The sequence below is a fragment of the Natrix helvetica genome (assembly GCF_964273705.1).
Source record: "Natrix helvetica genome assembly, chromosome: 3".
Taxonomy (NCBI): domain Eukaryota; kingdom Metazoa; phylum Chordata; class Lepidosauria; order Squamata; family Natricidae; genus Natrix; species Natrix helvetica.
Genome location: NC_138549.1, coordinates 83994330 through 84020716, shown reverse-complemented (window position 1 = coordinate 84020716; position 26387 = coordinate 83994330). Strand labels below are relative to the sequence as shown.

Below are 26387 nucleotides of genomic sequence, written 5' to 3'. Positions count from 1 at the left end.
GAGCCTCCAGCAGCCACCACTACCGGTTCGTCCAAACTAGTAAGAACCGTCTGAATAGCGCCTCTGATCTGCAGCAAAGATCAGGACGGAGCATGGACATGGAGACTGTGCCAATCGCTAGCACAGCACAAGCACAGAAAAAGTAGGAAGGGGGAGACTAATCCGAGCAAACTTGCAACATTCCTTGCTAGCTTCCCCACTGCCAATGCTGTCTGTCAGCTTTGCTTCTGAGATCTTGTCAGGGAGCATTAGGAATCATGATTGATTTACACTTCCTGCCAGGTGTCCACATTGGCTTGTGGGAATGTCAGGCAATGTTGAAAATGACGACTATGTGACCGAGACTGATTGCATCCAGTGTGACCAGAACTGTCCTATATTTCACTTCCACGGGAGTAATGAGCCCTGACATTCTGTAAGTTAGTCCATTTGAGGTAACCTTTGTTCAAAAATTATTGCCCTATATGACACAGTATTGTGTCCAATTGATGGTTACAAGCAGTCAAACACACAAGAGTTTTAGTAAAAGATAAAAGAAATTAAATACAATTTAAATCATTAGGTAGTAAATACTGTTTTCGGGATTTGATTACCGTATTTATCGGCATATAACACGCACTTTCCCCCCCGAAAAATAGGGGGCAAATGATGTATGCGTGTTATACGCCGATATACGCCAGGCGATATATGCCAGGTGCACAGAAAAGGATCGCGGAGCGCTTCGCCCCAAAAGCAGCTGCTTTTCTGTGCGCCTGGCGTTTAAAACATCCGGCTATCTATCTAAACGCCAGGCGCACAGAAAAGGATCGCGGAGCGCTTCGCCCCAACAGCAGCTGCTTTTCTGTGCACCTGGCGTTTAAAACATCCGGCTATCTATCTAAACGCCAGGCGCACAGAAAAGGATCACGGAGCGCTTCGCCTCAACAGCAGCTGCTTTTCTGTGCGCCTGGCGTTTAAAACATCTGGCTATCTATCTAAACGCCAGACGCACAGAAAAGGATCGCGGAGCGCTTCGCCCCAACAGCAGCTGCTTTTCTGTGCGCCTGGCGTTTAAAACATCCGGCTATCTATCTAAACGCCAGGCGCACAGAAAAGGATCGCGGAGCGCTTCGCCCCAACAGCAGCTGCTTTTCTGTGCGCCTGGCGTTTAAAACATCCGGCTATCTATCTAAACGCCAGGCACACAGAAAAGGATCGCGGAGCGCTTCGCCCCAACAGCAGCTGCTTTTCTGTGCGCCTGGCGTTTAAAACATCCGGCTATCTATCTAAACGCCAGATGCACAGAAAAGGATCACGGAGCGCTACTCAGCGGGGTGTGGGCGAGAGGAGGAGAGAATGGATGAGCCGTCTCTCCTCTCCCCGACACCTGACTAAAATGCTTTCTTTCGCCTGCAGAAGAGCTCGGGCGGGCGAAAGGAAGCGCTTTAGACAGCGGGGTGTGGGTGAGAGGAGGAGAGAATGGATGAGCCGTCTCTCCTCTCCCCGGACTCCCGACTAAAAGTTAATAAAAAAAAGTTCTGAGCTACCCTTATTTTGCTTCAAAGTTCTTTATTTGAAATTTAAATTTTTTTCCTGAAATTTCCCTCTTAAAATGAAGGTGCGTGTTATACGCCTGTGCGTGTTATACGCCGATAAATACGGTATATATTTTGGGATTTTTACTGTGAAAGGATATTTGCTCTGTAAAGGTTTTCACTCTAAAAGCACAGTGCATACTCTATGAAATATTAACTGTTAAGCATTAATTCTCTTTCAGTGTTAGTTATCCTTTCCCCATAGCAAGAATTTGGTATGGCTTACAGCCATAATATCCATTATCTTAAATCAGCACACACATATGGACATTTCTGCTTTCCTTCATCAGCTGCACATTTTCTGTTTTTCAAACTGTAAAGAAAGCCGGACAAAAGTGAGGCTGGGGCAGTATTTGATATTGTAGAATTGATATATTCTTGGAATAAGCTAAGAATATATCACAGAGAGTGAAAGTTAAGAGTATCATCTTCAATAAAAAAAAAAGGCTAGTCATCTAAGCAAGTTTTCTTTTCTTTAAAAAATTAAGAAAAATAGTGTTTTTCGATCAGTAAACAGGTTTCAGACTTGAAGCAAAGATTAAAAATAAAAATATAGTTTTTGACAAGCAACGTCTTTTACTTAATTCTGCTAACCTTTCTTTAATTTTTGAAGGAGAAAGCCATATTCAATTACAGCAGGAGTAGGTAATATACTAAATATATTACCTACTACTCCTATCACTATCTGGCTTACTGCAGCTTTTCCGATATTAGCCCATCTCAATAAAGTCATAATTATCCTTCAGTGGAAGATCAGGGATCTAGATCTCCAAACTGATAGAACTCAGTCTCCTGGTTTCTAGGCCACTCCCTCCCTACCTGGTAACTCAATCCCTGGGAATCATATCATAAGACAGATCTTAGCAGGGGCTTTCTATAATAATTCAATTTTTCAGATGAGTTGGTCCTTGATGAGAACATTGGTGTATCTATTTTAGGTGTTCATTTTTGCTGCACTATTGCAAATGGGTTATGAGTTCCTTTGGTTACTCAGACAAGAGCTAAGCTTGTGAAAACAGTATCAAATCTCTGCTTTTAGAATAGAAGTAGTTGTGTGTCAAATCACAATCGTTGCTATTCAACCCATTGTTTGTTGCATGAAGGCCAAAAGTCTTGGCAAATAAAACACTTGATTGTGAGGAAATCACAAGTTGCGCTATGCTGCTAAGTTCATACCATGTAGGATACAATTGTAGAGTATTTTAGGTATTTTTAAAGGACTATTTAAAATGCACTTTTTTACCCAGGAATTAATGTAGATAGATTGCTTTATAGTATTGTTGCGAACTACTTTGTGATTGTACAAATAGGAAGCAAGTATCCATTTAATAAAATAAAAATGCTTACACCACTATATATTACTCAGATTCTAAGGAAAGAAGATCCTATAGATCTGTCAGTGGAACCCACCTATAACATGTATGCATAAATATTACAGCATTGATTTTTCTGATTCTTTACCAAGCAGCTGAATTGAAATATTTTAGTTATTTGAGTGGACTTGCCTCTTGATTTAGATGTGTGGCTACTGGAAGAGGTCTTTCTGATGATGGTGGTGGTAATGTAAATGTGCGTGTGCGCATGACTCAGTGGTGGGTTTCAAACATTTTTAGAACCTCTTCTGTAGGTGTGGCCTGCTTTGTGGGAGTGGCTTGCCAGCCATGTGTCTGGGTGGGAGTGGCTTGCCAGCCATGTGACCAGGTGGGAGTGGCTTGCCAGCCATGTGACTGGGTGAGCGTGGCCAACTTGTAAAATGTGGTGAAATTCAGTTAACAATGCTCTTGCTTAGCAACCAAAATGTTGGCTCAGAAACTCTAGCATTTGAAGCACGCAAGTCTTAAAAGCTGTCAAGTTACAAGACCCTTGCACCCCTAACCCTTTAGAAAAAAATACCCCAGAGGTGTTCAAACTTGGCAGCTTTAAGACTTGTGGACTTCAACTCCCAGAATTCCTCCTCCAGTCATGTTGGCTCAGGAACTCTGGCATTGAAGTGTGCAAGTCTTAAAGCTGTCAAGCTACAAGACCCTTGCACCCCTAACCCTTTAGGAAAAAAAACCTCAGGGGTGTTCAAACTTGACAGCTTTAAGACTTGTGGACTTCAACTCCCAGAGCTCCTCCTCTTGCTCTTCATCTTGATGATGTGTGGACGGGGAGAGGGGAGGGAGGGAGCTGGAACCGGTTCTAAACGGCACTGTAGATTTGTGGAATCTCTTCTATAGAAGAAGTTAGAACTGGCAGGAACCCACCGCTGGCGCACGGGTGCACATGTGCATGTCTTACAGTTATACTCCTGATAACTACCATAAATAAGTCTTTTAGAAGAGGTTTGCTACTGCTTCCTTCCTAGATCTAAGAGAAAATCACTAGCCCAAAGTTGGCTTTGTGTCTAAAGGGGAACTAAAACTTAAGTCTTTCCATTTCTAGCCTTGTGCCTTAACCACTACACCTAACTAGTTCTCATCTTAGTGATAGAATCCAAAAAAAATCTGAAATTCCATCTTAGTGATTTCAGATGCCATGTAACATTTGTATTTTGTCTTTTAATGGAATCAGATCGGGGTGAAATTCAGCAAGTTCTGACAGGTTCTGGAGAACCAATAGTGGAAATTTTGAATAGTTCGGAGAACCGGCAAATACCACCTCTGGCTGGCCCCAGAGTGGGGTGAGAATGGAGATTTTGCAGTATCCTTCCCCTGCTACGCCCACCAAGCCACGCCTAAAGAACCAGTAGTAATAAAATTTGAATTTCACCACTGAATCAGATACTGCATGGCCTTTCCCAACTAACAATGGTATGATATTGTTGCTCTTGATTTGATTTGCTAGTGTTTATTGGAATATTAAGATTCTAAAGACTGTGGTGATTTTCTATTGTTTATTTACATTACAACCTCTTTAAAACCGACATTATTGAGACGACTTCCGGCAGCCAAAGGCAACGGTCGCATGCGTCCGCCTTCTCGCTGTTTCGGTGGGCTCCCCTGAATCCTAGGGGGAGCACAGGGTGCCTTGGAAGGGCGCCCTGCCGCAGGGGTGGCTTGCTGGGACCCCCTGGAGTGGCAGCGGCCGTGGGGGGGGGGTCTCCAGCTTTGCCCCAGGAGCCGGAAAGCGTAGGGAGCACACGGAATGCCACTGCGCGCTTTGCCGAATGCAGCCTGGAAGGAAATGATCAATCTGAATGAAACAGCTGAAGTGCGGTGAGGTGAGGGGTCTCCTCAGGTCTTTTACTGTTTTTTACTCTATTGACTGATCTGCAGGTTTTTTTGGGACTTTGTTTCAACCCTTGGAGGAGTTAAGATCGGAGGGGGGGAAATTTCCACCCCCCTTGGAAAAGCAGCACTTGGAAAATCTCTCCCTTGTATGGGAAAGAAAGTTTAAAATTTACTTTCACTTCCCTTAAATAATGGGGGGGGGGATTTTCTTTTTTCTTTTTTTACCACAACTGCGAGAGAAAGGATGGTTGAACTGATTCTTCTCTAAACTATGCATGGGAACTTTGATTTTGTTGTTTCCTGACCACCTGTACTGGCTGAGCCAATATGGCCAACTTCCTCCTTCTTCTTTGTCCTTGTGAGTGAGACTCCTCCCTTGAAAAACATGGCTTTGAACTAATTTCCACCCCAGAGACCTCCAGGAGCCTTTTCAAATACGTTTTTCCCCTGGATTTGGAATATTTTGATCCACCTATCTGCTCTAGTTTTGTATTAGACTATTTATTCTCCTTTGGACTTGCCTGTCTGGTGATCCCTACTGGCTGTGCTTTCCCACAGACACCATTTCTCTGTACAGAACAATAACTATCTCCGAGCCTCATGATGGGTCCAAAGAAGTTACCGCCTGGAAAGGCCTCATCGACCCCGACATCTTCTACGTCCAGCCCCATTGCTTACCAGTCACAATTGGGATCTTTTTTACAACCTAAAGCTCCTGAAGAGAGTTCAAAGGATTTGTCCATTCATCAGATGCTTCAATCCATCTTAAAGGGACAGGACGAAATGAAAAAACAACTGCAGGACTTAAATGATCAGCTCAGAGAGACGAAACAACAAACTACACGAAATGAACAGAGGATAGGTGAACTGGAGGAAGGTGCGGTTGGGATGAGAGATGACCTGAAGACAATCCAAAGGGGGAATGTAGAATTTGAGAATCATGTGATAAAAATAGAATTTGAAAGGATGTCTTTTTTCCTTAGGTTTCAAAACTTACCAGAAGTGGAGAATGAAGATCTTAAGGAGATTATGACCACAATGTTAGCAGAATATATTAACAGAGACAAACAACAGCTTTGGTGGGATATTGACCTGATCTATAGGATTAATTCAGCCTATGCAAGAACACACAATGTTCCAAGGGAAGTTCATGTTAAATTTCTTAGAAAAAGCACAAGAGATGAGGTTCTAGGAGTTCAAAGGGGAGGACCATTAAAATATAAGGATAAAGAAATAACCATTCTTAAACAGATCCCAAAGAAAGTAAGAGATAAGAGAAGGAATTATTCCTTCTTAGCAAAAAAAGTATACAATAATGGGATTTGGTTTAGGTGGCTGTTACCAGAGGCATGTTGATTTTCAGGGGGGGGGGCAGTAGAATTAGAATCAATACAGTTGTGGAAGCAGAGGCTTTCACTAAAAAATACAGTGCTCTCTTAGGTGACATGGGGGATGTTACACAAGAAACAAAGGAGGGAGGGGCTGAGGCTCTGCCAGTGGAGGGGGGGGGAGGATGCGACAACTAGAAGACTCAGATCACAAGTTATTTGAAACATTATTGCAAATGTTGTTACAATGTACCTTTATGGAAGTGATAAAAAACAAAATGATTGAAATATACTGATGATTTTGTGTTAAACTTAAAACTGCTAATATCTATGTAAATGTTGATAATTTTCTATTTTTTTTGTAAAAGTTGCGAGACCTGGGGGGGCTTCTCTCCCCCGCACGATGTAGCTGTCAAAATGTTCTATAACCTTTTAATCCCCTTTTCCCTGTAAAACTTTTAAAATCAATAAAATTTGGACAATAACAACAAAAAACCCTGACATTATTATTATGGATAGTCATTGGATAGTCAGCCAGATGTTCAGACTGGATTTGGCATTTTTGTCCACCTATCAAGTCATTCCCAAGGATCTGGGATAGGCAAATGTGGATATGTTGAAGGTATCGTCACAGGATGTAAGCTGTTCCAAGTAAAACTGCCTTTTGCAGTTGACTGATGGTGATTTTGCAATGCTTATGGTGTTCAAGTGGTGCTCCACTTCTTTTGGGATTGTGCTCAAGGTGCCTATTACTGTATTGTTGGTACTATCTTTGCTTTCTTCTTCCACAGTTGTTCTACTTCTATCTGCAGGTTTTTGTATTTTGTTACTTTCTCTAAATTTCTATGGAGATTCTCAGTCATCTAGGAGGTCATGGTTGTCCCAAAGGTGCTTTTTCAAGAGGCAACTGGACTGTCTGGTTTTTCTTTGAAGACATTTCACTTCTCATCCAAGAAGCTTCTTCAGTTCTTCATGTCTTCAAAGAAAAACCAGAAAATCTAGTTGCCTTTTGAAAAAGTACCTTTGGCTTACCTTCTCTAGTTCTTTCTCTTCTATTTTGCTTCCAGGAACTGTCACAAGTCACATTATTAATATTATTAACAGCAAATTTCTGTTTGACATCTCAGGTCCTAAAATCACTTATATTATTAGGGGCCATAGTATCCATATGCTTTTAACATGCAATTGATCACATATATTAACACACCAGTATAAAACTTCAAATGCAGGGAGGAAAAATTGGTGAGATGCAGGCGACTTCCAAAGCTCATTTGCTCCACTTCCTTCTCAGCTGTTCTTATTTGGGAAGCTTTGATATACCTTTCCACATTTGTTGTTTTTTTTTCAAAGAATTTTATTGTTTTTTTTAAACATTTATAGGGAAAAGGGTAGGTGGAATGGTGTACAAATTTTGGCAGTTGCAAGTGTGGCAGACGCCCCCTCCCTCCAAACTCATTAAGTACATCTAAATATCAGTGACGTGCGGTGAGGGTTATGGCTGGGGAGACTGGTGACGTCATCAGGAAGGCGGGGAATGGGACGACGTGTGCAGACCACGTGTGCAGACCACGTGGTCTCGTCCTCCGCCTTCCTGAATGAACATTAAGGGGACCGCGGCGTAGCATTACTTCCTCCACCGGCACCAGTCCCTTTCACCCCGCTCAAGCCTTGCCGCCTGCAGCCACCGCCCGCCCTCGCTGCTCCTTTCATTGCTTGCATCAACCATCTAAACCACACCCCCTTCTGGTATAATTTATTTGCCAGTTGCGAATAATTTTTCCTTTTCTCCCTAACTTTTTTGGGGATCTGCTTCAAGATGGTTATCTCCCTGTCGTGATATGTCAATGCTTGCCCCCTTTGTACACCCAGGATTTCGTCTCTTGTGCTTTTCCTAAGGAATTTAATATGGACCTCCCTGGGTACATTGTGTGTTCTGGCATATGCTGAATTCACTCTATAGACCAGATCTATCTCCCATTCCATCTGTTGTTTATCTTTATGTATGTATTCAGCTAAAATATTAGTCATAATGTCCCTTATATTTTCCCCATCCGCTTCTATAACATTTTGAAATCTAAGATAAAAGGACATTCTCTCAAACTCTGTTTTCATTTGATGGATATCAAGCTCTTTGTTTCCCTTCTGCAATGCTTCTACCCCCCCCCTCGCCTCCGCCACCCCACCCTCCACAAGGTCCAGTCTCTGTGAATTCTTATAAATTTGGACTTGATTCTCTTTAATTTCTTCCTTCATTTCCTTTAACTGTTTCTTAATTTCTTCCTGGCCCTGTATAAGTTGCTGGAGCATTTGTTGCAAATCCATCTCTGTACTCTTAGGTTGCAACAGTTCTGTAATCTTTGACTGTGTGGCAGGGCTGGATGTTGCAGATGTCGGTGCAGAAGTCGCAAAGCCAGGTTTTCCAGGGGGTGGTCTTTTTGGAGACATAGTTTATAAAGTAGAGAAATCAATCAGTGTAGAGAATGGACAGCTGGAGAAGTAGAGCAGACAGATGAGTCCAGGAGGCAGAAGATCCAAGCAGATGGGAGTTCCTTTAGTCAGTCTAGCAATAAAGAGGAATTTTCCCCCCAGGAAGTTCAAGAAATAACAATCCACAAGAGAGTCTTCTGGGTGACACGGAGACAAAGACCGGAAGCCTGAATTTTAAAGGTGGAGTCAGGTTTCACAGTTCATGAAGACAACGGAAGTGTGCCATCTTGCCCTGCCAGCTTTGGGCTCAGAGGCATAGTAAAGTTTTAAAAAGTTCACAAAGTTCTCAGGTCATCAATAATTCCTGGAGCTAAATCCAGTGAAAAACACTTTTACAGGGGTGGGGCATCATTGGTTGGCTCTCCCCCCTCCTCCTTCCCCTGGGGGCGAAAGCAAAATTTTCTCAAGCCGCTTGTCCAAGGGGGGGGGGAAATCCCCCTCCCTCCAGCCGCACCTCCAAGAAAATCCGAGAGTTTAACTTTAGGATTGCTGAGAAGTCCATCAGTTCAAAAGAAAGGGAATGAGGAGAGGAAGCATCTCACCACACCGCCGCTGCTTCGTTCAATTTTGCATCGTCCGATCAGCCTGTAGCGAGACGCACGTGCGCCCTCCGAGACTGCTCCTCGATGCCTGGAGCAAAGCGGAGAAGCCCCCACCAGCCGCCGCCGATGCCAGGGTCCTCCGCAAGCCGCTCCTTCGGCAGGACGCCTCTCCGGGGCGTCCTGTGCCCCCCCAGAAGCGGGGGAAGCCCACCGGGGAGCGGGAGTGGGCAAGGAAGTTGCCCGTCGCCGTAGCCGCCGGAACCGGAAGTCCACCTTTCCACATTTGTAAAAGCCAACCACAAAATGAGATTGAGAAAAAAACCTCTACTCCCTTTGATTACATCATCACATCACTGCAATTCCCCTATAAGTTTACACCACTGGGATGAAAATGGTCTAGAAATCATGTCTCCTGGCCACACAAAAGTTTTCCATCTTGCTTTAATATGCGTAGAAAACTATTACATGTTCACCAAATAACTTTTATGTTCCTTCATTTTTAAATGACATAGTAATATTAAATAACACCTAGTTGGTATATCATTAGAATGAGATGTTATCCTCCCACCTTGTGCTCTTAATATATTCACTCCATTTTTACTGCAGCACTCTGGGAAGCAGCCAAGATTTTGTTAACCATTATTGGAGACCAATAGACAGTGAGAAATAAAAGCCTGAAGCAGCAAATTCCAAACTTCAGAATGCATTCTTTGTAGCAAATTCACACAAAAGGGGGATTACATAATCCAAGTATCAGAAATATTTCAGTTTTAATTTCATGCAGGCTGTTATATAATTGATCCCATTCTTGCAGCTGTGTTTATTATATTAAATGATAATTTTTATTATAGCAATCCAAACTGCAATATCGTATTAATCTGGTTGAGAATAAACCCTGCTGTACTCAACAGTAATTACTTTTGAGTAGAAAGTGAGTATATGAAGAAATTACAATCTTGGATCTTTCTGTGCCAGTTTTACAAATGATATAACAGAAGGCTAATGATTAGATAATCAGGCAGTGGTTTTGGCTTTGGATTAATTGGTATATATACCCCGCGAGACATGTTTTTTTGAGATTTATTTTTTTCTTTTTAAAAAACTTGGTTGTGAGAGGGGAAAAAATGAAAATAAAGAGGTAGGGAAAATTCTATGTTCAGGCAAGGTGTTTTTACTTCTTAAATTCCCATAAAATATAATCAATTTAAAGAGCATTGCTTAAAGTTCTGCTACCTAATCACATTTTTAACATATTAAAACAAGGATATAGTTCTGTCAATTGGAACAATAACTCATGCAGTTATTGAACTGCAGTTATTGAAATGGAAAATCTGAGCAATAATATAGTTAGTAATCCTTTTACCCAACAGAATCTGTTGGAAGAAGGACAGGGCACTACATCATTCAGAGATGCAACAGGCAACCATTTCAATTAGTCCTTTCCATTCCCAAGTAAATTTCAGAACTGCTGAGAGCTAGCAATAGGAATTAACAGCACCATGTCAGCCCTGCTGATATACTGTATTCCTGGTTACAGAGCAATACAAACTACATAGTCTGTGAATGAAATAATAATGACTTAAAATTGTTGGTAACTCTGTAATTATTTAGAACTTATTTTCCAAAAAGGCTGAGAAATAAAAACACTCAGCAATGATTTGATCTTTACAGTAAACAAATTAAGAAACTGTTCTGAAAGTTCATGAGATACAGGAGTATCTGAATCTAAGATTGTTGTGTAATCTAAGCAGGAACAAAAGTTAGAAGCAGGGACTTTGATCATCTCCTGTCTTTCCAATATTGGTAATACCATATATAGAGTACTATATTGCTGCAAAGCAAAAAAAAAAAAAAACTCCCATTAATACGTGGGATGGATGCAGCGTTAGGTAAAAGCAGTTTCCTCCAGGTTCTTGATCAGATAAACAGCACAAATAATTGCTAAGAAATGAGTGAATTAAGATTCTCACATTCTCATTGATTATGAGAGATGAGGAAACTATACAAATAGCACATCGAAAATAGGAGGAGAAAGGAGCATTAGGCATGTTCGCCGAGTTGAATTATTTATAAAAACAATAAAGGTGTAATATAAATAAATAAGTAATGAAATGAGAATGGAAGAACATTTAAAGGGTGCCAAAAGTTTTTTTCTTCTTGCGGTTGTCATTTCTGTTCTAGGTTTACATACTGGAACAGAAAGAAGTGGAACCGAATAGAAGATTAGGGATGAAAAAGGTTGCTTAAATAGAAGCCAAGCATAACTGATCTCCAGAGGGGAATGGGACAATTTGCTGCAACCAACTCACTGTGCCCAACTCACAACCGCCAATTCGCCAAGAGACAACTCACCACACTTAACGCACCATGGAAAAACTTGCCGCAGGACAATTGAACAATTCAATTTATTTAAAATAAATAAAAATATTTTTTAATTTTTGTCATTCACGTTTTATTTTCTCCCTCCTTTGGCATTCTTTCTTTAATGATTCTATTCCACCATTTCTTTGATATTAGTGTAACTCCTATCCGGAAGTGAGATATCCCACGGCAAGTTGGCTGCCGCGATTTGCCTGTGGCAAATCGTCACAGGTCCCTCCAGAGCGCCCCAATGCAAGGCACCCTCAGACTTAAAACTGAACAGGGACGTGCGGTCATTGGAGGCAGAGGAGGCAGAGCCTCACCTCTCATCATGAAATAATAATATATAATAATAATATCCACAAGGGAGTTTCATATATATATAAGAGGAAGAGGAGGGAGGAGGAGGAGCGCGCGCGGGGCGGTGCCAGCTGGGCAACCGGCGGAGGCAGGAGGGTTCTCGGAAGTGCCAATAACCTTCCTGCCTCCGCTGTACTTTGCGCGCTCCTCGCGACTGCAATAGACGTCCAGAAGTGGCAGAGGCTTGATGACGTCGCCGCAGCTGCCATGCGCGGATGGACGGAGGTAGCGAGAGTGGCGCCGAGGCAGTCCGGCGGACGAGCAACCGAGGATCAGGCTGCCTGATTCTCCATTGCTCGCTCTTTCGTCCGCCCAGACCCCTCGGCGCCACTCTGGTTACCTCAGTCCGGCCGCGCCCAGCAGCGACGTCGGCGATGTCATCAAGACGAAGTGGCTAGGAGGCAAAGTGCTTTTCAGTGCTTTTCTGTGCGTCTGGCGTTTAGGTAGATAGCCGGATGTCCTAAACGCCAGACGCACAGAAAAGCAGCTGCTGTTGGGGATTGCAGAACGCGAGCCGGCAAAGCGCGCTCAGGAAGGCGGGGAATGGGATCACAATCCCATTCCCCACCTTCCTGAGCGCGCTCCGCCGGCAAAGCGCTCCGCGATCCTTTTCTGTGTGTCTGGCGTTTAGGTAGATAGCCGGATGTCCTAAACGCCAGACGCACAGAAAAGCAGCTGCTGTTGGGGATCGCGGAACGCGAGCCGGCGAAGCGCGCTCAGGAAGGCGGGGAATGGGATCACGTGTGCTTGAGGCTGAAGCAGCCTCAGGCTCCAGCACACATGGTCCCATTCCCCACCTTCCTGATGACGTCACCAGCCTCACCAGCCATAAACCTCACCGCACGTCACTGAAACTGAAGTAAGTACAGGTACTCCTCGAGTTACGACCACAATTGAGCCCCAAATTTACGTTGCTAAGTGAAACATCTGTTGTGAATTTACCACAGTTACGCGAACCATTGATCAACCTGGCTCCCTTGCTGACTTTGCTTGTCAGAAGGTTGCGGAAGCTGAACGCATGGCCCCCACAACATTGCAACCATCATCAAGGTGAACCAGTTGCCATTGTCTGAATTTTGATCATGTGACTATGGGGGATTGGGGTGAATGCAGCATGGGCGTGGTGGGGCTTGGTGGGTGTGGCAGGTGAAGGATACTGTAAAATCCCCATTTCCTCTGTCAGCTGGGACTCGGGAGGCAGAGAATAGATGGGGGTGGGGCCAGTCAAAGGGGCATTTACCAATTCTCCGAGTCTGAATTACTCAAAATTCCCACTACGGGTTCTCCAGAACTGGTCACAGCCTGCTGAATACCACCTCTGGTTGAACAGTCACTAAATGAAGTGTAAGCCGAGTACTACCTGTGTGTACAATACGAGTGTGGGTGGTGAAGAGGTGGAAATGCCTCCGGCAACCGGCAGAGGGCGCTACTCAACGCTCTTTCCATCTCCCGGAAAGCGGCGAGGACCCGTTGCAACTACGGCACATGCTCGGGATGTTCAGGCATGCGCCGACAGCGAGACGTCGGGCTCGGCGGTGGAGCTGCGCTTTCTCTTGGGAGGAGCTAAGCCTAGCCGCTGGGCGCTTGAGGCTCTTCCCGGTAGCGCGCCTTCTCCGCTGCCCGGAGCGCCACTATTGCTGCTACTGCGGCCGCCTCCGCTTCTTTCCTTTGACCTGCCCGGCCACCTGCCCCTATTGTCCGCAAGCCATGTGATTGGGGGTTGGGAGGGTGACCGAGCGCTTTTATCTGCTTAGTCATCCGCTCCCCACCCTCCGAGGAAACGACTCGCGTGCGCTTATATACTTCCCGACTGAGCCCGGCGGGACAGCGGCTCGTCCTCGCCGAAAGAGAGAAGATTTGGAAGCCCGATACCCGGGACTCCTCCCGGCATGGGGACCGAGAGCGGCCGGGCGGCCGTCTTGCTGAGACAAGCGCGCACCCTCAACCTGCAAACCGGCAACCTGCTCAACTGGGGCCGCTTGCGGAAGAAATGTCCGGCCACCCCCAGCGAGGAGGTGAGCTTAAAGAAGAAATGGGGGGTGTATGTGGGGGACGGGGGCGAATGGGGCGTCCCGTGATGCTTTCCCGACGAGACGATGGACGAAGGTGGACTCCGGGTTGCGCTGAATGACATTCGCCTGTATTTTGGGCTTCCCCCCCCCCCCCCGAGCTTCGGTTGAATGCGGATGGATCTACGGCAAAAATCAAACCTCGTGTTGTGACCGACTTCACTGATAATAATAATAATAACAATATTAATAATAATATTGATGTTGATTAATAATAATAATAATAATAATAATAATAATAATAATAATAATAATAATAATAATAATAATAATAATAATAATAATAATAATAATAATAATAATAATAATAATAATGTGGTTTGGAGTCCCAGAATGTATAGCAATGGTTACCGTACTTTGATTTACTTAAATTGGAAGCACTGAAACAAATAAAACAGCGAGATAAAAGAAGTTTGAAGCTCAATAGATCTTAATCTCCAACTAACTTTAAATCAATTAACTTAAATTAATTTAAATTAGCTAAACTTAATTTCCACAGGTTTGCTCCTCCCGCTAACTGCAAAACGAGCTAACTGAGTCTCTTAAGCCTGATCTGGCAAGCCATCTATATAAAACGCTGCTTTGTAATATACGGTATTTTTGCTGGGCCTTCCCTATCAAAAGTCGTAATGGAAAGAACTCTGGACTTAACTATGACACTAAATTTTTTGTACGGACAGTCAGGTAGAGTTCAAAGGTAAGAAACAAGCTGAAAAATGGCTGTAAAGCCTAAAACGCTTAAAAAGCGGGGATATGAATGATTTTTTTTAAAAAAAATACCAAAATCCATCATTCAAATGATGAATGAAATATACTGTATACAGATTATATTTATATTTATGTTGTCTTGGTTGTGTAATAGACGTATACAAACTTTCCAAAGGTCTGACTGTGGTATCGGTTAGAATAATTCAAGGCCAAAACCTTGAATGGATTGAAATTAAAACTCGGGTACCACAAAGATTAACATTTATTATGGCATAAATATTTGAAGAATAGAGTCCAGGTTCATAAAGTGTTATACTAAATTACAGGACTCTGGGAGTGTGTACTTGTCTGTACATAGACATGAGTGTTTGTGGACATAAACAGTGGCATAAAAAAATATAACAATAGTAGGGAATATAGTAGGAGTACAGTAGTACTAAACTTCTTAACAGTATTTATCCATTGTATGGTTGTAAAACTGATTGCATGGGGTGTAATTAAAAATAGTTTATCCCTGTTCAGGTCACAAGAGATAAAAATTGAACCTCTTGTTAAAACATAGTGGAGTAGTCCATATTGCAGCCTCCACTTGAAGCTCTTTTGCTGCTCCTGCTAGTGACAAATGTTCTCAGATATTTGAGATTATAAATAAATACTTAAATGTTGCTGTACTATTGTTAAAAGAAATACAGAGGCTTGGCTTTTGGCACTGCTGCAGGATACATGGGGACGGAGAGTTGTAGCATGTTAATCGTAGAAGCTATCGTAGGGATAGCTTCAGAAGTGCAACCAACCCATTATTCTTGAGATATAAATTTTGGCTGCATGAGGAAACATATAACTTATTCTCATTGGGAGAACATAGTTTCATTCCTTTGTTTCCTCTTTTTGGTTTGTCCTGTCGTAGGTTATATATCATACTGTACACATACACAACATACCTACTACAAATGGTGTGTAGGGTAGTTTTTTTAACTTTAAGAAATACATGTTATATAACCTGATGAATCTTAATTGTGGTGGTCTCAGTGTTTGATTGAGTTTGTGATAAATGGAAAATTTCTATTATTAGGCGGTGCTTTTGTACACCGGCAAAATAGAGTCCACAAAGTCAACAATGTTCCATAACTGAGGTAAAAGTTCTAGTAAAATTTGGGCAGTGCTTCCTGCCCATGAAACAAGGCTACAAAGGTGCCTTCAAGGTATTTCTGGTAAAGGGAAACACCTTCAGGAAAAGAAGGTAAAAGAGTATTTTCATCCAGCCACAGAAATAGTGGTGTGTTATGGAACATGCAAGGGCCCAATTGTTGATTTTGAATTTTATATTTCAAGCCAGGAATGTGAACAGACAAAAATTTGATCAACAATTATAATGAAATTTTTTTTTTAAATCTGCCTTAATCTGGGGCTCTATAAACATTGCCAAAGATAACTCCTAGTATCATGGTCCATTGTATAATAATGATAATAATAAGGATGAGGATGAAACACAGTTCTCTGCCTTTCTTTTAAAACCTGGGTTAGATTGTGATACTCAAAATAACACCTGCAAAAATATTTTTTTCTGTTTTATTTTTCATTTAAAAATGTTCTAATATACTTCTAGCTTAATATAAAATGAGTGCAGGTTGAACTGTGTAATAGTTTTGTTGCAGCATGTATCTGCCTCACCCTGGTTGTAATTGCACGATGGAATCCTGATATAATTAAAGCAGGAAATCACATTCTAACCCCAGGCCATATGTGGAAGTATGACCTACTATGAGATGTTAACACTTGAGACACTTCGTGTTTTTTTAAATTACCTAAATATGGCATGTTATAGTTAAGAACAAAAACTGCAAACAAAATTGGATCAGTTACTTGATCAACTATGTTCAAGTATCTTATATTGACTGCAAACTTCCTTTGGTCCAGGGTTTAAAACTCATTAATTAAAGTTTGGCTTACTAATCAAGGAAATTTTAAAATTCTTATTTTATAATATCATAAAGGTTTGTGAACCCTTTTGCTTTTTCAATATTTCTGCATAAATATGACCTTAAATGCAGTCTGCTTTCCATGCAAATCCTAAAACTAGTTAAAGAGAATTCAATTAAATGTCTTAAAACCATTGTACTTGTACATTTATTTATTTATTTAGAAAAATGATCCAGAGCTATATTACCTGCATGGGAAATGTATGAATTTTGTTTTCAGTAACTGGTATGTCCCTTTTGGCAAGCAATAACTGCAACTAAACATTTCTGATCTATTTTAATCAGTCCTGCACATTGGCTTGGAGAAATTTTAGCCTATTCCTCTTTGTAGAACAGCATGAACTCAGAGGTTTTAGAAAAGTTCCTTACATGAGCTTCTTTCCTTCTTTTACATATCGGATTAAGCTCAGGACTTTGATTTGGTCTTTCCAAAACATTGATTTTCTTCTGCTTTAATCTCTTTGGTTTTATGATCTGTGTGTTTTGGGCCATTATCTTCTTACATGAGCCACTCTCTCTTGAGTTTCAGATAGATACCCTGGCATTTTTCTGTGGAATTTGCTAATACAATTCCAAATTCCTAGTTCTGTTAGTGATAGCAAGGTATCCTGGTCCAGAGGCAGCAAACCATGATATTGCCATTACCATGTTTCAAAGATTGGTTCTTATGCTGGAATGTAATATTTACCTTTTGACGAATCTTAACATTTTACCTTCAAGGCAAAAAAAATTACTATCTTAGCCTTATCTGTCCACAGAACATTTTCCCAATAGCCTTCTGGCCTATCCCTATGGTCTTTTGCCAACGGTGGACAGGCAGTAGTGTTTTGGAGGGCAGTAGCTTTCTGCTTACAACCATGTCATACAGATCATTATTGTTCATTGGCTGTGTCGCTAATGCAAGCGAGGTCTTTCATTTCTTAGACAATATCTTTGAGACTTGCCAGTATTCTAATCTTGGCCTGCATATGCAGTCTTTGGGTATGTTTCTTTTTTGGGTATGTTCTTTCAGTTCACGCAAGCTAGTAATATATGCTAGATGCTTTGTCCAACTCTTCAAAAGCTGAGTGTAATCCTGGAATTGTTTTAACATGTTGAAGCTTCTCAATAGATAACTGTGTGAATGGAAGATTCTCCCAAGTTCAATATTTTGAAAAATCACTAGTCCAAACTGGAAGTATTTTCAACAGATAGGAGAACTATCCATGAACACATTGAATTCTGTGGGTATTAATGCACATTACTATTTAGAGACTTTATAAGCCAATGCAGAATGGTTAGATTGGAGCCACATTGTAAAGTGGTCAGCTGTGTAAGGTTGATAAACAAACAGCATTAGAGCCAGTTAAAACAAGGGAGGACACATGAGATACAACTCAAAAGTCCAGAGGTGTTATTTATTTATTATTTATTTATAATGTAGTTGAATCTTGGTAGGAACCGACAATCAAAGAGACACTTAGGTGAGATAGGTGGTATAGAAATGTGGGGAATAAATAAAATAAAAACAAAGAGGAACAGCCTCCAACCACACGTGGCTTTAAGTACTATTTATTAGTTTCCTATTAAAGGAACCTACCAAGCCCAAAGTGCCAACATTAAATAATAGACAAAAGTGCTGTCTAAAATACGTTCTTCTTCTTGTCAATTTACCAATTTGAAGCTTAGGATTTTTATTTATGTATTTATCTATCTATGTATCAAATAATATAGCTGCCTATCTCATCATTGGGAACTCTGGGCAGCAAGTAAGAATTAATAAGAACAAGAAATAAAAACAAAAAATTGCAATATTAAAAAAAACGCATTAAAAAGTGAAAATACAACCCATAGGAAAGAGATGATAAAACACCTCAACAAGGGAGCCATCTCAGTAGGTCCCTAGCAGAGATGGTATTCTACCGGTTTGGACCAGTTCACCCCAACTGGTAGCGGAAATCGCGGGTAGTCCCGCCCGCCCGCCCTGGCTTTGCAGCATCCCATTTAGGGCCTTTCTTTTAGGCATGGAAGTCTGTGCGCATGCACGGAGGTGGCACATGCGAACGTGTTCACCTTTGTGAACCGGTAGAGAAGGGAAGTGAATACCAGAATTCCACCCCTGGTCCCTAGTCATCTGTGATACACACACACACACACACACACACACACACCGGCCTGACAACATAGTGAAGACTTGAGGGCTTTGGGGAATACTGTAAAAGAGCTATTCTCATTTTGGAGGGAAGAATATCCCATAGGCGGGGCACCACAGCAGAAGAGGCAGGTCTCCTGGAACCCATTAAATGAAGGTCCCTGGCCAATAGTACCTGCATTATACCTTTTTTGCCAGATTTAGTGGGGCAGGCTGGTGTAACCAGGGAACCCTGTTGCATGCCATGAAGGGTTTTAAAGGTTAAAATTAGCACTTTGAATAGAAGCAACTGGCAACCAGTGCAGCTGGCATTGGATGTATTTATGACACCCATGAACTATTCTTTGACAACAATTAGTAGTGAGATAAGTGATAGGTCTTCTCCTCTTTTAAAAAGAGACATCACAATTCATTTTGGCCTGTGTCTTGTCAGCTGAGAAGAGAATAAATAGCTTTAGCTATAATAAATAAACTTGAACTTGTCTTCAGATACTCCGCAGTTTGCGGGGGTGGGGGGTGTAGTTTGGTGGGATCTAGAAAGATAAGCCAACTACTGTGACTGACTAATGAGATTAAGATATTATATTTTTAAGCATGAATGCATACTTAATAGGTAAGTTCTGACATACATTGTGGTTAATCATGATTCACAAGTTTCTGTAGAAGTTTCTGCTTCTACAGTTTCTCCAGTATTATAGTGAAGAAGAGATCAAATAATTCCAGTTCCCTAGTTGTTTGTCTTTTGATAAACTCCTCGATTTGATGGAGACTTTAGAAATGTAAGTAGAATGGTAATAGATCAATCTGATGGCCAATTTAGTCTAGTTATACTGTGACATCCATAATTAACCAGATATTCCAGGAAGTTCACAAGGATGGGCTTAATGTTGATGACACTTCTTGGAGATAACAATGGAAGAGTATTCTAGAAAGCAGCGTTCTATCTTTGATTTAGAACGTAGTTCCCCAAATGCACTGTTTATCTGCTCCCTTTACTAAGTCTCCAATCAAGTTCAGCCTCTTGTAATTTCATAGGTGTATTTCATGCCATTTTCTTGACAACATTACCTAAGTGAATTGCCCTTGCTTTTGCCAAGAGCGGATTCCTTTGTTAAGCCCAGAGCCCTGGTATTCCCAAGTGATTACCCATCAAATAGTAAGCAAGTACCATACCTGTTTTATGATTACTCATTTTGCTAAGTGCTGCCCCCATTTGGCACTAAAGGGAATATATCCATTTTATTAATAAAACCTATGAATAACAGTTTAGAAATGTACCATCTACTGCTTGCTCTTGTTGATTATGCTATGTAAGTTATGATATACATAATTCATACGCCTAAATATGTGGGCAGAAGGAATATATGAATACTGGAAAGTTATTTTTACACTGTTTTTTGTTTAATTTATTTTTTACATCGAATAACAGAAACCAAATGTTAATATTGGAATGTTATTTACAGCTGCGGGATTGCATTCAGAAAACTTTAAATGAATGGAATTCAAAAATTGGCCCTGATCTGATGCAGGTAAGTGATCCTTTCATATTTCTTTAATCATTACCACCAGTCTTTATTATAAATATTAACCAGTACAAAGAAATTACAAAACAAATAAAGAGCTTTAGGCCAGACAGGTAAGATTAAATAAAAAGATAACCGAAAAGAATATTAGGAACAGAAAATGTTAAAACAAACAAGTCGGAATAATATAAAAATGAAACCTAAAAATTAACATAAGAGCTAATAAATAAAACAGTAAAATCAATTTAAAACATTTAGGGATTGTTGACTTCTATAAATATGCTTCTTACAAACTCAGTAGAAATATTGCTACTAATAAAATAAGAACAAAATAAATTACAAAACAATTATTATTTAAATAAATAATATTTCACTCACTGGAAATAGAAGAATTTGTTTTTTTTTAAAAAAAAACAGCTGTGGTGTAACAATCAGTTTTGAATTGTTACTACTACTAGTCAAGATTTACACGATGAAATGTAAATAGAAGGTTAAATCTTAATAGATTCTGGTAGTTTTACAGATATACTAAAGAAGCTGCAAAATTATCAAAATCTGACGAGATTTTGTAACTTTGGAAAATTAAAATTTCTAGTTAATGGGGAAGTTATAGATTATTTGCAGCATCCATATGTACACGTGAGATTATTTCGTTTCTGTGGGCTCTGTTTTGCCAATCTGTTGGTATCCCACCCTATCCTCATTTTAAAAAAGCAAACTTGTAAATGGATTTTAGGGCCTTCCAAGATCTCTTTGTGTTCATTAAAAAAAAAAACCAGCAACACAGATCTGTAGAAAGTACTTTGAAGCTGAATTATTGGAAAAGGAAATTGCTGCCCATTTACAGTACGGTACGCCTGTCTTGGAGCTGAGAATGAACATATGACTTGTAAATGCGATGCATATCAAGATACAATGTCTTGCTTTTCCTGACTAGTAATGCCAGTTTCACATAAAAGCATAATCAAATTGGAGGTTAGCCCCTCTGGATCAGGGGGATAACCTTAGACCAAGGGGAGTCATAATTTTTATCTTAGATATCCACTTGGTTTTATAAAAACTGAACCTAGAGTGAAAATATATTTTAAAGTGTCATTGTGCTTTTTGCAGCTGACAGCGTATTAGAAATGCTTAGCTGCCCCAAGAGGAAAGCTGCTCATGATTATTTCAGGATAAAAATAATATTTAAATATTTATTTCAGGAAATTCCAGACATTATTGACTGTACTCTCCCACAAGCAGTAGAAAAGATTAATTCTGAAGAAAGAGAAGAATTGAAAGTTTCAGGTAAAAATCAGTTTTGTGCTTAATGTTGCAGAAATGTGAATAATCTTTACTCACGTTACTTGTAAACTCCTTGGTTACAGAGCATCAAAATGTGGGATTGAAATGAACATTCATTTGGTGAATTGGAGTTCTATTTAATATAGTTATGTCTAATAATGTGCCTACATACTAGTGGCATTTCTATATACAACATTAAATCAAAGGTTAGCCTATGCAAGTCATCACAACTGAATATTATTCAGCCATCCAGAGTGTCTCTGTGAGGGAAATGGGCGTTTCAAAATGTGATAAAATAAATAAATGATTGATTTTGATAGGTCCTATTAGTAGGCCGAAAATAATATAAAAATAGGGAAAAAATAACAGACACTATGAAAAGGAAACTGAAATTAGGGATAGGTGTAGAATGGGGGACTTCCAGATGGGAACAATAAATGGAAAAAGGATCTTGGAATTGTAATAAATTAAAAGCTGAATACATGAAACAACAGCCAGAAAGACAAATACAATTCTAGACTGTGGCAATAGAAATATAATTTTTGAACTGTGAGAAGTAGTAGTTCTGAGCCCCACACTTTGAGAAGAATTTGGAGAAACGAACAGGTACAAAGAAGATTAGAAAAAATATCTAATGGTAAGTGCAATGGAACCAAATATCTTTGGATGTGGTTGGATTCAAAACTTTTTGTCTACCTTTCACTGAAGATACCAGGAATACTTTTCTTCTTTTACAAAAACTGTAATATGCCACTGAAAATATATCCCTCAATACAGCTTTTATATTTAGTCAGAAATTACGATCTTGCATTTTGCTTGCCGTCCTTGTTAACGATCGCCTTTTCATTTTCAGCAAAACTCTTTGTCACTAGATCAAACTCCTCATCAATCAGAGAAGCAGTCAATATGAGTAAGTTCAAAATCTAAATTTGAGTGACAGCCCAGTTATACTTAATATGTTTTTAAAAATGCTTTTATTACTAAAACAGGTGACAGATTTATCTCAAGGTGTTGTTTTTTTAAAAAGACTTTCATGTCCTTTCTGTCTATGAACTACAGCTCACAAAAAGCAAACATTGTCCTTTTGTTCTAGAGAAGTAAATGCAAGCTTGTGTCACTAAAGGAAACAGTGACTTTGTAAATTCAAGCGCACTTATGGTAACTTGCAAAACAAATTAGAAGTCTCCTGTGTCCCTTGACAATAATTAGGCTTTTATTTTTCTTATAACATGCTAAAATTGTTTGGGGCTACTGAGAAAAAAAGCATGGATATAGAAAGAGAAGTATATAAGGGAAGATATAGGTGACATGTTAACTTTTCAGTTAGCTTTGAAAGTAACTTTTTTTAACAGCTGAATTTCAAAGCCTATTTATAAAATATAGAGGTTTTTTCCTATACTTCAGTATATTTCTCTCCTCATTGTATAGATACTTCATTGCAAGTTAAATGATTTTGCTGGATCTTTACAGTTCTGAAGATCTGCAGATTCACAGGCCTATGGTGGCATCTGCAAGCTAAATCACTTTACCGTATATTTTATGACATATCTCTTACAGCTGTCAAAATGCTGTGTATGTATGAATGCTGAAGGAACATGCAAATATTATTGATTTGTGAGTGAATTATATTTGAAGAGCTCCAGGTCATTTTGTTCGCCCTCCAGACCATACTGAATGTGATATAAAATAAATGTAACAGACTGAATACATGAATTACAGATAAGTTGTTTCTGCTTTTTAAAAGTATATATAAAATTGTTCCTTGATTAATGCTTTTGTTTTATTTATTTTCAGCATGTTCAGCTCTTGGTGTTGACCAGTTAGATTCTGTGATCATTTCTCCCCCTGCCACTGAAGATGGAATTAATTTTTCTTTAGAATATTTACAACCCTACTGGACAGAGCTTGAAAATTTAGTCCAGAACAAAAAGATTGTTGCCATAGGGACTTCTGATCTAGATAAAACATTGCTAGAACAGCTGTTCAGGTGGGCACAGGTAAGAAACAAGCTGCTCATTGTGAATTCAACTCCTTTTAAAGCACAAACTGTTATTACATATTGAATGTTTCATTTATTTTAGGTGAAACCAAGTAGTAACCAAGTGAATCTTGCTTCCTGTTGTGTAATGCCACCAGATCTGACTTTATTCGCAAAAGAATTTGACATTCAGCTGTTAACTCATAACGACCCAAAAGGTAATGTCATCTTAAGAATCTGAGGATTGCCTTGTTAGAATAAACAAGAACAATTCTGTTAATGAACCTGAAGACTTTAAAGACTTTCTAAAGCCCTTCGACTGTGGGTTGATAGGATGAAAACAAGGCCTGGAAAACCTTTGAAAAATTATTTGAGCGGGATGGTGGCAAAATATCAATCCACTAAATGAAATATAATATATTACATGAGATGATATTTATGATGAATAGAGAAGAGAGAAGAGGATTTTAATATTGAAAAGCCCCAGCAATGCCTCCGGTGATCTGGTTATTTTCAATTACAGAATTCCAATCTTAGGAGTCTCAGATGAAGCTGTAGCATCTTGAAAATATCAGCTCTGTATTACCAAGAATTCTGCCCTAATTTGGGGGTGGGGGAAATGATATTAATTTTAAACACTTAAAATATAGATAGTCCTTGACAATAGAGACCAACATTTCTGCTGGTAGGTGAAACAGTTAAGTGAGCTTTGTCCCATTTTATGACCTTTTTTGCCACAGTTATTAAGTGATCCACTGAAGTCGTTAATAACATAGTTGATAAGCGAATTTGACTTCCCCATTAACTTTGCTTATCAAAAGTTCGCAAAAGGTGATCACTTAACCGTCATTAATATGAGCTAGTTGCCAAGCATCTGAATTTTAATCGGGATGCTGCAGCATTCGTAAGCGTGAAAGTCACTTTTTCAGTGCCATTGTAACTTCTGAGGGTCACTAAAGATTGTGAGTCAAGGACTACCCAATGTGTTATGAAGTGTGTTTGGGGCTATACACTTGTTTTATCACATAATACTGGTAGCGCATATATTAAAATACTATTCTTATAATCTGTTCAACTCTTAGAACTGCTTTGTGAAAAAGGTTTCCAGGAAGCTCTTCAGGAAAGCCTCCCAGATTGCCAGGGGCATGAATGGACTCCCCTCTGGCTTCTGCGGTATTCGGTCATTGTTAAAAGCAGAGGGATTATCAAATCCAAGGGCTACATCTTGCAAGCTAAAAGGATCCCATCACCTTAACTCTGATCTTGAAAACTGGATACTTTGGAGAGACCTATCTCTACTTTATATTGAACCTAGTAGTTGTTTTTTAATTGACAAAGTTATCATAAAACTCAGATTGCATATGGGATGGTACTCTTGAGCCCATTCTTTCAATTTCACATACTATATGGTGATCTGTGTTGAGAACAGTTGGCTCACCTATATAATATTGTTTTTCATTAAAATTTACTAATCTAGGGATATTGTATGTAATCTTTAGAATATTTTAATGACTAATATAAATTCAAAATCTAGCTAGCTATATTTTGATTGAAGTATTTTTATTTGTAAGGCATAATTGACTTGGTATAGTTTATGGCCGCTGGGCTGATAGAAAACTAAATAAACCACATTTTGGTGGAATAAGGTGACTTTACAAGTGCTAAAAATATGTGAAATATTTAATAGAGTCATGAATTTATATTCAGTTCACTACGCCTCAAACATCTTACCAGAGTTTGACTAGCCATGCACAATTTTTGTTATGTTTGTTGTATTTTTCTTTTGGCATATGTTCAGAAGATTTTTTTAACTCAGAATTATATGGCTCCAGTGAGGAGTAGAACTAACTTTTTGAAAATTGGTTTTGCTGAAGTTAAAACATACTTATATTTTGAAAAAGATAAAAAGTTGTATATATAAATTTCAGCATTGCACTGAGTGTAGCTTCTCAGACATTTTTAGGAATTTTTAAAAACGACCAGAGGTGAAGATAAGTTACTTTTGTGGGGTTTTCAAAAGAAATTGATTCAATGCTCTTAAGCACTTAATTTAATTAGAAAACTGCTGCAGTTAAATGAATATTTTAATTCAGATTATCTCTAAAGAGGTTTGCTTATTGAGATTTCAGTAGTTCAACAATGTACATTTTTGCCATTTTAATGGATATTTCTGTGTTATTAATGCACATATGAAAGTTATGTAAGAGATGCAAACTTTATCTGGATTTTAAGCTTTTAATTTATAAATGAAAATGTTATAGATAACTTTACTAAACGTTTTATTATGTTTTTCATTCCATATTCACATACTTGGATCCATTACAACATGGAAACTTCTTATACTTTATATTAAAATAATTTTGCATTAGATGATTTAGCAAGTGGTGGTGTTTGGATTCCACAATATATTAAGCATGAAAAAGCATTCTTAATTCAAATTTCAGCCTTTACCAGGAACTAGGTTCTATTGAACTCATTGAGGTGTTAGTGAATTTTAATGCCATGAGGCCATGTTTCAGGTTAGTTGGGAGGAGTCCTTAAAAACTGAGTACATCACTGTAATAAAATTTATCTGACAACATTCTGGAGTAAATTTTGATGTGCTGCTTTAAATTAATTATACACACACACACACACACACAGAGAGAGAGAGAGAGAGAGAGAGATAAAAAAGTTAATATACAAAAGAACTATTGTTTTTGCAAAATTTGGGTTGGAATATAAAGTTCATTGAACAGTAGGAAGCAGCTGTTTTCTGTAGTTTGTCAGATGTTAAATTTCTGTAATGAATGAATGTTTTATTAGTTTGCAGTTATTATGGATTAAAATAAATCTATCTATTTAATGCAGA

General features: G+C 39.5%; 1 protein-coding gene across 1 annotated transcript; it reads left to right on the top strand.

Annotated features, from left to right (window-relative positions):
- The first annotated feature begins 13409 nt into the window (after positions 1–13409).
- Positions 13410–26198, top strand: GCLM (glutamate-cysteine ligase modifier subunit). The gene is made up of 7 exons (XM_081946454.1): positions 13410–13879; positions 20215–20280; positions 21477–21561; positions 22412–22468; positions 23353–23555; positions 23640–23754; positions 24619–26198. The coding sequence occupies exons 1-7, from the start codon at positions 13754–13756 to the stop codon at positions 24789–24791; spliced, it is 825 nt and encodes a 274-aa protein (XP_081802580.1). The 5' UTR covers positions 13410–13753; the 3' UTR covers positions 24792–26198.
- The last annotated feature ends 189 nt before the right edge of the window (positions 26199–26387 follow it).